The sequence below is a fragment of the Pseudorasbora parva genome, chromosome 3 (assembly GCF_024679245.1).
Source record: "Pseudorasbora parva isolate DD20220531a chromosome 3, ASM2467924v1, whole genome shotgun sequence".
NCBI lineage: Eukaryota > Metazoa > Chordata > Actinopteri > Cypriniformes > Gobionidae > Pseudorasbora > Pseudorasbora parva.
Genome location: NC_090174.1, coordinates 39,440,671 through 39,452,726, shown reverse-complemented (window position 1 = coordinate 39,452,726; position 12,056 = coordinate 39,440,671). Strand labels below are relative to the sequence as shown.

The window sequence follows — 12,056 nt, the reverse complement described above, 5'->3', positions numbered from 1 at the left end:
CTCATAGAGAGCAGAGCGCATGCGCAAACCGGATCAGAATGTTGAGCAAAACGGACTAGAGGAGAGACGGAAAGACGTGCAAGCAAATTCAAACATATTTTCTCCTTAGCTAAGTGAGCGACTGTCGACCTAGAATATAACTTATAAAAACATGACGGAGCCCCAGTCAGCACTGTTACTCAGGAGACAGCTAGCAGGTAATTTTTCAAGGCTGTTGGAAAAAGCCAGGCTAACAAACCGGTGAACATTTAGCCTGTCAATAGCGTCAAGACGGAGGTGTTAGCCGCTAGCCGCTAGTTTAGCTGCTAACGAGCTCTGCATTTATTTTGATGCATTCGTTAGCGAGTTAGCAGCTAGTAGCCGGCTAAAGGATATCTCCGCCGTCTTTTGTTATTTTAAAATGCTGTTTTGGTACGAATTATGATGGAATTTCAATCTAAGAGTTGCTAAGAATCAATTAAAATAATAATACGCGTACATTCGGGTTTTTTATCCATTTTGCGTATGTAACGTTAAATGTATAACTGTCAGGCAGATCTGGCTGTAATCACTCCTGCGGGGCCGCTCGCAGTCGGCTAGCCCGTGTTTTGACATCTGTGTACGGACTCCGGGCGCAGTTTACATATGAGCACCAGCCGTCTCAGGGAAACACTGGCATCGCTCCCATTTCCGTTCACCATCTTCTCGTGATCCGTCAAACCAGTATTGTTATCACAAGGCGCAATGATGAGATTTATAAGCCGTACATTGTGTGCAATGTCCCCGCAGCGGGGCGATCAAATCCCTTTGTTTTTCTAGGCTGGCTAAAAAGGCTAGGCTAACAAATTGATGGTTGTTGTTTGAACACCATCTCACCGGTACATAGAGAACTTGAGACCCCCCGGCCAACTGTATTTTCATAATAGATTACATACGTGATTAACACACAAATTGTTTTTATTTTGTGTTTACATAGGTAATAAGCTGTTACTAGTGTCGTTACTAGTTTGTTTCTCCTGTTCTTTTGTCCAGTACACACACTGAGCAACATGATCCGTGAGTGTCAGCTTTACTGAGCTCAAGCCAGAGGAGGATATCTTTATTGGGCCCCATTTGCGCAGTACTGCCACTGAAGTGAATTAGTTGTAAAGGGGTCAAACTAAGCAGATTACATGAGTTCTTGGTTTAAACATAATGAACATTTCAGATTATGTCAAAAATGTTAGATCTGATTTATGACAGCTGTCTCTTTGCGGCATAGACAGCTCAAGCAACCCCATCCCCCCCAAATTACTCATCTTACAAATGCATGGAGGCAACTCGCTTGTTTCTTTCCAAGGGTCGATGGGGTGAGTGGCACCCTGGCCTGTCATGGAGTCAGGTTCTGTGATTGACTAATTCAGGGGACCAGGGCTGTTTTGGTTACTTCTTTTGACAGGACCAGCATGGTGAACTCTCTGGCCTTGTTCTAAACTCAGTGAACCCTCAGTGGGAACAAAAGCCTTACAGCATCCATTTAGGCTGGACTATAAAGATACGGGCCATGAAAATGTGGGACTTGTAAGATCTTAATTCTCTTAAAAATGACATCCTTATGATTGGATTACCCAACAACTGTCAACTTGTTTTTGTCAACAAGGCGGTCACCCCCCAATTTGCAGCGATTTTTGTTTTGCTCTTTCTTATAAGAACACAGAAGTTCAGACAGAGCATCTGAGACCACAGGCACCAATAGACGGACGTTCTTTGGCTCAAGGCTCAGTCAGTTGATCTGATAACAAACAGGCAAATTGCTCGTTTCTTGTCTAAAATGCTCCCCAGATGTGAAAATTTACTGATTTACTTTTTCTTCGTTCATCTAAAATAGCTAATCAGTATCTTCATGCTCTCTCTTCCTTGCAGAACTGAATAAAAATCCTGTGGAAGGTTTCTCAGCTGGTTTGATAGATGATAATGACCTCTACAGATGGGAAGTGCTAATAATCGGTCCTCCTGATACACTCTAGTAAGTCTTTTTGTTGTCTTATGAAATACCATGTGACAATCATTTACAAGCATAAATTAGTCATAAATTGAAAGATTATATGTAATTATTACTGTTGTTGTTATTGATATGTCTGTTTCTGCATATTGATAGTTTTTAAACAATTGTTAAAATTATTGTAAATGTATTGCAACCAAAATGATTTTTTTAAAAATTGAATACTGTTGAAAGCCATGAATTATAGCCATTGCTGCTGATATGGCATTAAATCATAAATAAATAAATAATAAACTGAGTCATCCGCTAAAGAATTAGTGCAACCAAAAATAAAAAACTGTCATCGTGTACTAACAAAGAACGAGCTGTACAGTTATTCTAAATTAATATTGTGTTGCTTGAAAGAAACTCATACAGGCATGAGGGTGATGACAGAATTAAAATTTTTGTGTGAACTACGGATTTAATTTAAATGGATTGCCCCATGGCAAATGACAGCCTGGTTGTGGTTGTTCCTAATGAAGAATACACACACACACACACACACACGTTTTAGTGGTGCCATGTGGGAGTCATAATTGGCATCGTTTAAGCAGTTGCAGAATATTTTTAAACATTGCAAAATATATTGTTGCTGAATGAGACTTTAAGCTTAAGTGTTTTTTTCTGTTTACAGTGAGGGTGGTGTCTTTAAAGCCCATCTTACATTTCCCAAAGACTATCCTCTCAGACCTCCTAAAATGAAATTCATAACAGAAATATGGCATCCAAATGGTAAGTGTGGGTTCACCCCACTGGGTCTTTTACATTTTTTTCTGAGTATTCACCAGCAATCTTTGTATTTAATGTTGTCTCAGCTGAAGCAAGTTTTGTGAGATTTGATTTTTGCAGATTCCCACAGAATATAAACATCCCTCACAATTTTCTCAGGAAGAGAGAAAATCTTTCTCTATCTTTGATAGAGAGGCTGCTCACTGAGAGCCATGGGTTGAACGTGAAGTTCAGTTCCTCCTTTCTGGATGTAGTTTGGGCGTAACTGATGTAGCTAGAAGGTTCTACCCTACCCAAAAATCTATCCCACCGCCCATTAGATCCACAGAGGTGGAGCTGGACTTGATCAAGCTCAACCCATGACATCCAGAGAGGTGGTGCTGGAGGTCATTTGGCTCTGCAGTGAGCACCACTTGGGCTGATAATATGGAAGCTGTATTGACACCTAGCATTGCGAATTTAGCCTTATGTTTTAAGTTCAAAGTAGTTCAGAATGTGATTATTTTATTCCACTAGCAAAATGTCTAATAACGGGGCTTACCTATCATTAGCCAAGTTTCTATCCACTTTTTCCACTGTTTTGTTATTGACAAAGTGAATATGCGTTTAAAAAATATTGCACAGTTTGTTGTTTCCATCCAATGGGCCTTTTAACCCAAAAAATGGTGTGTGTAATGACATCATCCCTAAAACAAAGCATTGTCGCATAAGTTTTGTTGTATCGCTAAAAAATGTTTTGCCCTCAAGACGTTTCCATACATAATTTCACGTTTATCACAAATGATATCATATCTTCCATGTCCCAAATATTTGTAAAATGCAGAGAGTAATGAGAAGATTTAAATTTAATTTCTATTTACAGATTAAATAATAGGCCTATTACTAAATTAGGGAATATTAATCAGAAGATCACGGAGTAGTGGGGCAGTTTGTCTGACAGGACCGCAGGTAACTGCCTCTATGATGAACTCCATTGGTCTGGACACAGATCAGCTCAATTGTCCTGTGTGTAACATTTTACTATCCATAAAAAAGATCAGTACAGTAAAATGTTTGGTCATATAGCAACAATCTTTAATGTAAGCCTTGAACATGCAATCAAGCCAGTCGTGGTTTGGCGTGGCTGAGATGTCAGATCATTCAAACCAAAACATTTAATTGTTCTGGTTTTTGGAGTTCAATTACATCAAACTGATCAAAAACAAAATCGCTGATATATTTTTTTCTCAGAGACAGATGTAGCTGTAACCTAAACATTTTATTTGTGTAACCTATATTTAACTTTTTAAATAGTCTAGCTTAACTGATGCGGTCTCAACAATTCTAAAATTTGTTTAGAGCTTTTTGGATTTAATGGGAGCAATGCCACGTGCAGACACTGTATGTAATAGGCTAATTGTCATGTAATACCACATTTAATTTACATTGAAGCCCTTTTTCTCAACAAAAAGTGTTTCCAAACTAGTTTTTGTGACATTCAAAGTATCAACATAGTTTATGCATGAAAGTTGGAATAACATTTTGTTGACATTTGCAAAATAATCGGTCATTTCCATCAGCTATATCCTCATTTCGATGCGCTAAACCTTTTTTGCAAAAAATATCAATTGGATGGAATGGAAACCTGGCTTGTGTGTGTCTATGATTAGGGTACTATTTATGAAAATAAATTACTTTTTTTAAAATGCATTTACTAATCTATTGATATGACAGGAGGTTTCTCATGTGAATATACATGATTTTAAATATTTTTTTTAAAGTAATATTCTTTTGTGTAATATTTTAATGTGAAATTGAGTAAACCTTTAAAAATATTCAAATTCCTTTAACTTTCCCTTTATTATCATGTTCATTTTATCATTCTTTTAGCATCTGTTACATTAAACGTTTAGCAACAGAAAAAAATATTAAATGGATAGTTCATCCAAAAAAAGACAATTCTGTCATCATTTACTTACCCTCAACAAGTTGTTTCAAACCTGTATGAGTTTGAATACAAAAGAAGATATTTTGAAGAATGTTGGTAACCTAATATTTGATGAACCCCATTGACTTCCATAGTAGAAAAAAAAATACTATGAAAATCAATGTCCAACTCTCTTCAAATTGTCTTCTTTTGTGTTCATATACAGGTTTTGAACAACATGAAGGTGAGAATTATGACAAGTTTCATTTTTGGGTGGTCGATACCTTTAATGTATGTAAGTGTGTATACTATAATAACTTGCATCCAATATCATGTCCTGTCTCTGTATTGTTTCTAGTTGACAAGAATGGGGATGTTTGTATTTCGATATTGCACGAACCGGGGGAGGATAAATACGGTTATGAAAAACCAGAGGAGCGTTGGCTCCCCATCCACACCGTAGAAACCATCATGATTAGCGTCATCTCTATGCTAGCTGACCCCAATGGAGATTCCCCTGCCAATGTTGATGCAGCAGTAAGTCTAATGATAACTTATTAAATCTACTGTACTAGGATGATCAATAACTATTTAATGAATAATATACACTTCAAATTCCATCGCGTGCATGTTAGCTGACCGTAATGCTGCTGTACCTTTCTTCCTTTCAGTGATAAATGAGATAAATTACTTGTATATTAATGCATTTATTTTTATCTATTTAATATTTCAGAAAGAGTGGAGGGAAGACAGACATGGTGAATTCAAAAGGAAAGTTGCCCGTTGTGTGAGAAAGAGCCAAGAGACTGCCTTTGAGTGAAATTCATCTAGCAGCTTGTAGCTTCACTATTTTCAGGGTAAGCAAGTGGACCTTTACTATCTTGCTTTACTGCCAACTAGAGATCGACTGATAGTTGGTTTTACCTATATATTTCCCAAATAGGGATGCTCAAATTGACCGTTTAACCATTTACCAAAATAAATAATTTTGACTGATTTATACTATCAGTTAAAGGTTTGAATTTTTTGTTTGTTTGCTGCATGGTTAAAGAAAAATATGCTGTATTTGTTTACTCACGGGGCAAGTCGACATATGCACACAGACATATTTGGCAAAGTTAAGCAATGGAAAAGAAGTAGGCCTACTGATAGAAAGGGCGACAAAGTTACTTGCATCCTACATTGTATTAAAATACATGCCGCTCGCGCCCGCTCACTGTGCATATTCGAGCAGAAGAAAGAAAGTAAAGTTTGAAGTGAGTGATAAACTTGTGAGGGACTGGCGAAAAGCAGAGGTTACTTAAACTGTAATGAAGAAAAAGAAAGCTACTGGCGGACAGTAAGCAAGATGTCACGTTCGAGTACTCAACCACTGTTGCCCATTCCTACTTCCTGAGGCTGGTCACTCTAGCGAGGCTTTATCTCTGTATTCCCAGGGCATCAGTGTCATCTGAAGCCTTGTTTAAGCCATTTCGTAATGTGGTTTTGGGAAGTTTACTAAAGTAAACATTGTCACGTATGTTCTTCTTGCCACTGTTTCCTGATGCTGTTTGGAGTCGCCCTTTGTAGTTTCAAAGAATAGCACAATGGCGAGCCCACAGTCACAACTCCCCAAACGGAGAAGGCGCGCACCGCAGTCAGCAAAGATTCATGCTGCAGAGCCAGACGAAAATGTACAAACAGTGGGGTTTTTCGGCCGCCGGTCTAACTCTGAACAGGCTGCGCTCCGGACTAACCCCACATCACTTAGACATGTTACTTAAAAAAAACTAAAAAACATACAAGGTGTGGATTGAGGTAGGCTGGCTGATTTTATTTGATGGAAAAACTGACATAAAAACTATTGCGGTTCTTCAAAGCCTCAAACAGGTTTTCCCATATTTGGGTATCAGTTTTGTAATATCGGATTTACCGATACATTTGTGCAAGATCGGCATTAAAGCACTGCATCCGAGGGGAAATGAGTTGAAAACTGTGTTTAAACGTAAAATAACTTGCCTTTTTTAATTAATACATTTGATTGAACATTATCCAATGAGACATAAATGCTTGTCATGTTGTTTAAACTTGGTGCTAAAAAATGTAATCAGCCAAGTCCGGTCCCAATAAAGACATAACTTTACATGAACTAAAAAAGCCACGAGTGCATGTTGAAAATAAAAGGGCTGAATTGAATTCTCTCTCTGTTGTCTATGCTAATGCTCATTATTAGTCTCTTGAAGTTGTTCATTGTGCCATTCACACGCCAGGTTGATGCTAAGACACTTCCGCATGGCCACCGTATGGAGCTTTTAACACAATGCACTTGTTTAAAACTCCTTTAATTACATTAACATCTACCATATAACCTTTACTTTGCTACTAATAAATACTGTTTTGTTTATTTTTCTGACAATTTCAGCCAATTTTTTAATGAGTATGCAATGTATGTGTATTACAGTGAGTATTCCAACATGTTTCTTTCTTTTTACCCTTTAGCCTATTAAACGACACTCAAACCTTTTAAAACTAATGCTTATATTTATGGTGAGTTGATACTCCCCTGTCATTTATTTATGTTTTCCATATGAAAACATTAGACTTTGTACATTTATTTTGCCTGTTGTTTAATGCTGTTGTTATAAATAAAAAGATGCAACTGGGATTAGGCTACACCGAAGTAGTAAAAAAAAGAAGAAGTTTTTATTATGCTATTTTTAAAGTCTCCAACAACAAGTTTACATGCATCAATTTTCTCATAACATATTGCAAACCACCTCAATATTCAATGATTTTAAAACGACTCGATGGATGAATTCTCTCTGGTTTCTCTAAATCCCTCCTTTTCGCGAGCCTGCTCTGATTGGTCAGATGGCCCAGTCTGTTGTGATTGGTCTACCGTATACAGCGTGTATTTCATAAACAATCGCCAACGACCATAACGGAGCTCCAGCTCCATCTGGAGGCTTCCTAAAGCGCAGTGATTGTACACACTGTAAAGACAGTAGCAATTTTACATAAATCCCAGCACGAGTCTGATGAAGAATTGCTGAAGAAACTATGGAAGAACTAGTTATTCAACCTGAACCTTGAGCAGGATGTTTCTCAGTGATGTGACTCGTGATGTGGAACATTGAGATGATACACATTAACAAGTGTACGTCCATCAAAAAAACTTTTATCTTTATTCAGAGTTTTAGGTAATAGTGGCCCACAGCTGATTTACAGTAGTATTTCAGTAAGACAGTAATAACATCAGTTAGCCGGATACCTACACAATATGAAACAAAGACGCATTGTAGAGCACAGCGTCTTCTTGACATGATGCTATCCAGTATCAGCTGCAGTGTTCCAAGGTTTCCCTGGTGTCTGCGCACAGTAAGTGGACAGGCAATATGCTAGTGTTTCTTCTTGATGTCACAACTAAATGGCTTGTGATTCGTCTGAAAAATGATTTGTTTAATCGACTCAAATGACTCTTGCTTTTGAGAGACAATAACTTTATATACTGTTTGCTTACCTGATCAAAGATTTTATTTAAAATGGGCACTTTAGTGACAGTGTACACACATACTTGATTTATGATATAGAAGTGTGTTTTTTGTATGTGCTATTTCAGAACTTACAGTAATTAAAAATTGTTAAAACCGTTTGTTCAGCTCAGTGCTGTTGTTATAGGCTAATTGTCAAAAACAGAAATAAAACAAAAAAACATTTCGGTTCAAAATATCAGGCACACAAAAATGCAAATAATTGGTATTGTTTAAAAAATAAATACAAAATATTGGTATATCTCTACTGCCAATGTCTTGATTTTTTTTAATTTTTTTATTCACCCATCTTTACTGACTAATTTAAAGCTCACAAGCCCAGAGTCAGATGATGCAGAGAATTGTTGTCACAAGGTTTAAAGTAACCCATCAGATGACTTTTTATTAGTATGTTGATTTAAACGGTTGGTTAATAAAAGGTAAAATGTGCTTTAATATGTATCTACATATGAATGCACAGCACATAAAAAGTCAGAAACATATTACTGACATTGCTGATTTGTACATTGTTAAAACTCTTATGTTGGCTCCCTATCCTGAACTAATCCCTTCCAAATAGGCCTTTTGTCAGTCTGAGTACAGTTCTGTTGTAGTAATGTTGTGGGCTAACCTGTTAGAACAGGTTCACGAGGCTGGTTTAAAATGGAGGTTTGATGCTAAAGATTATTAGGTAACAGTGGCTCTTTTCTGCTAAGCCTCTAAAAAAGAACCCATAGACCTTTTAGTTCAGAGCATTTCATTTCAGTTTCCTGCTTGTTTATACAGTTGTAGATTCCCATGAAACTATAGACATACTTGCCAACAGGGCTACATTTGTTTGATCAAAAATACAGTAAAACATTAAAATTGTGAAATATTATTAAAATATCAAATTGTTTTCTTTTGTTGGCACAGCTGAAATTTCAGCAGCCATTACCAAATTCTATAGTGTCACATTATCCTTCAGAAATGATTCTAATATGCTGATTTGGTGCTCAAGAAATATGTTTTGTAATATTATTGATATGCTGCTGCTTTTGATCAACATAATGCATCCTTACGGAATACAATTAGAAATCGACCTTATTTACTTTGTTAGCAAACATTACAGGTTTTAGGGTGAACAATTAATCTGTGCAAGTTAATACACAGAAAAAAATAGTTTGCTGTGGCAATCTCTAATCAAAATCTAAAAAGTAACTTCTGAGTTTGACGGCTTGGGTTTGAACATCCTTAACCCCATCCCATACAACTGTTAAGGGGGTCGCACACCGGACGCGAAGCTTAGCACCGCGTCTCCGGTACCTCACACCGATGTGCACATTATATACGCTCAGGCTCAGTTTTGAATCGACTTCTGACAGAAGAGCTGCACGATGGGTGTATCTTGTAGCACAGGGTGAAATCAGCGGAGCGTTGAAGTCAAACCTTGCCCTCTATTCTATATTCCGTTTCACTTGGAAATACGTCACAGCGCTGAAATAAAATCAGCTGCAACTTCCGGTCCACTGGGACTTTAAAGCAAGTTGTTAAGTTTCAAAAGATTGCTGCTGCTAATCTATATCACTGGTTTTGAATAAATGAACTGTTGAAAGCTTTACATGTCTAAAGGTCTCTTAGTCTGAAATGTGTTCAAATGTCTCTACTCTAATATCTCTGTCTTTGTCTTTCACAGGTCTCCAGTTGAGAAACAACATGGCACTGTTTTCTTGCACTCTACCACCCTATTGCTGGACTGGTTTTCATTGAATGTTGGCAGTAACAGACTGGCATTAATAGGCTGCAATAGAACATAAGGCCATCACAGATGCTGACAGAACACGCCAAGCAAGTGCCAACAAAAAAGAGAAAAAAACACTTACAAACAATTACGCTTTTTTCCTTTTTTTTTCCAAGTCTATGAACTGATTCAACTTTTCAGGAAGAGATTGTAAAGATGTGTACATAGCACAGACATAAAACCGGATAATATATAATAACTTGTTCCTATCCATCCAGCAAGACTTAGTACCAAATAAAATAGCAATTCCTTAGTTAGAGTGTGGAATCATGTACAGTTTTCCAAGAGTATAGTTCATCTCCTCCTCCTGCCGCCTCACATCTCTTTAGTGTGCATCAGATCTTTCACAGGTGCGAGCGGCCTCACGTACCTCCCTGTCAGTTTGAACAAAAGTCACTTAAACTCAATCCAGTTTTAGGGTGGGGAAGGCGGGGGTAAGCTATCATTAGGATTCAAAGCATGCTCGTCATGTTGGACAGCTTTTTCACTCGGGACACTTCAGGTAAAAATAGCTGTAAAGCACGTCATTTTCTTAATAATTAGGGGTCATGAAGGTATTTCTCTAATTTGCTTTTTAAATGGGGTGGGATGGGGGGGGGGTGCTCTTACTTTGGCTGAAAGGATGGCTGCATTCTGATTGTCAGGTTCTCATCTTTTCTTGTTTTGTCCGTTTGAGGCGGGGAGGCAATGGCAAGGAAACCCATCAGATGTGATTTTCTTTTTTTCCTGCATGTTTTAAGTTCTCTTTTGTTTTCAAAAGTGCCTCCAATTTAAATCGCTTGGCTTGTTACATGCCCTGCATCAAACGGGAGCTAAAGGGAGGAACATGTTTATGAACTGCTTAACATCCTCTCAAGCTTGTGTGAATGTGTAAGGTTTTTTTCTTTCCATAACCCTTGTACCAGCATTCTGAATTATTTGGTGTAGCAATAATTGCTTTGCCCACTTTGTGAGGACATCATAAAATTGGATATACATACAAGATTTCTAGTAAAGATTCCCCCTTGTATCAGAGCAGAATTGTTATTTTTTTTGTGCTTGACATCTCTTGTGTGTGGTTTTTTTGATCGGTTTCTTAGCCATGATTTAAATGTAGATTTCTTGCGAACAGTTTTTGGGATTTCAAATGGTGTGTGTGTGTGTTTAAGGGCGTTTGAGCATAAGTGCAAAGGTGTGTGTGTGTGTGTGTGTGTGTGTGTGTGTGTGTGTGTGTGTGCGCGCGTGCGCGCGTGCGTGAGTGCGTGTGTGCGCATGCCTGTATCCCATTCTATTATCCTCCCACAATCTTTAATTCTCTGGTTAATTTTATTCTGGCTCTGACAGACTACTGCAGTTCTTTTGCCTAATGTACAAAGACAAAATACCGATGTATATTTTTCATGTTATGGAAATTGTCACCTCTAGTGAGTTCTTCTAAAATATAATTTTTTCCAATACTTGAGTGTGCTGTCTGTGTTCAGTTCAAAGTGTTGCCACACACATATGAATGTCTTTTGACACTCATCCATTCATCAACACCAGCATAACTATAAATGTATTTGCTTTTTTTATATATAAAAATATTCTTCTCAGAACATGGCAGTCTTATATAAACCACTGAGTAAAAGGTGTAGTCTACTGTTCTGTAGTTTTAAAAACATTTGGCCCAGTGTGATTTTTATAATTTATATACTATTGTAATATATACATTTTAAATTAATCTAGTTTTATTAATGTAGTTTCATGTGCTATGTTATTTGTATTAGTTTTGTTTCTATATACATAGCATTAATTAAGTAATAATAATATTATAGTATATAATAATAATATAGTAATATTTTAATCTATATTAATTTTATTTCAGTTCACTTTCAATCACCAGAAACAAGTGTAAATAGTTTTTGTGTTGGTTAACAATAACAGCACTGGTTAGAATAATGGGAAATACTGATTGTCCCTCATAATGACAATTCAGTTTTATCAAAATGTGCAACAGGTAACACTCAATGCTTGCTGCAGGTGCCATGTAGGTCTACTGAGACTTTTACACAACACAAATAGGTCCTATTTTTAGAAAGGGTTTGGGAATTTGCGCCAAAGAGGACATTCACCTAAATACAATTCCTTATCCTTAGAATACCTGGAACAGTC

General features: G+C 37.2%; 1 protein-coding gene across 1 annotated transcript; it reads left to right on the top strand.

The window, feature by feature from the left end:
* The first annotated feature begins 8 nt into the window (after positions 1 to 8).
* Positions 9 to 11,362, top strand: ube2g1a (ubiquitin-conjugating enzyme E2G 1a (UBC7 homolog, yeast)). Its single transcript, XM_067438791.1, has 6 exons — positions 9 to 197; positions 1,882 to 1,984; positions 2,637 to 2,734; positions 4,996 to 5,174; positions 5,371 to 5,494; positions 9,822 to 11,362. Exons 1-5 carry the CDS (start codon positions 152 to 154, stop codon positions 5,455 to 5,457), a joined length of 513 nt encoding a protein of 170 aa, XP_067294892.1. The 5' UTR covers positions 9 to 151; the 3' UTR covers positions 5,458 to 5,494; positions 9,822 to 11,362.
* Positions 11,363 to 12,056: the final 694 nt, after the last annotated feature.

Coding starts and splice junctions, on each gene's coding strand:
- ube2g1a (XM_067438791.1), top strand. CDS start 152: ATGACGGAGCCCCAGTCAGCACTGTTACTCAGGAGACAGCTAGCAG. Junction 198..1,881: donor ACTCAGGAGACAGCTAGCAG/GTAATTTTTCAA, acceptor TCTTCCTTGCAG/AACTGAATAAAAATCCTGTG. Junction 5,175..5,370: donor CTGCCAATGTTGATGCAGCA/GTAAGTCTAATG, acceptor TTAATATTTCAG/AAAGAGTGGAGGGAAGACAG.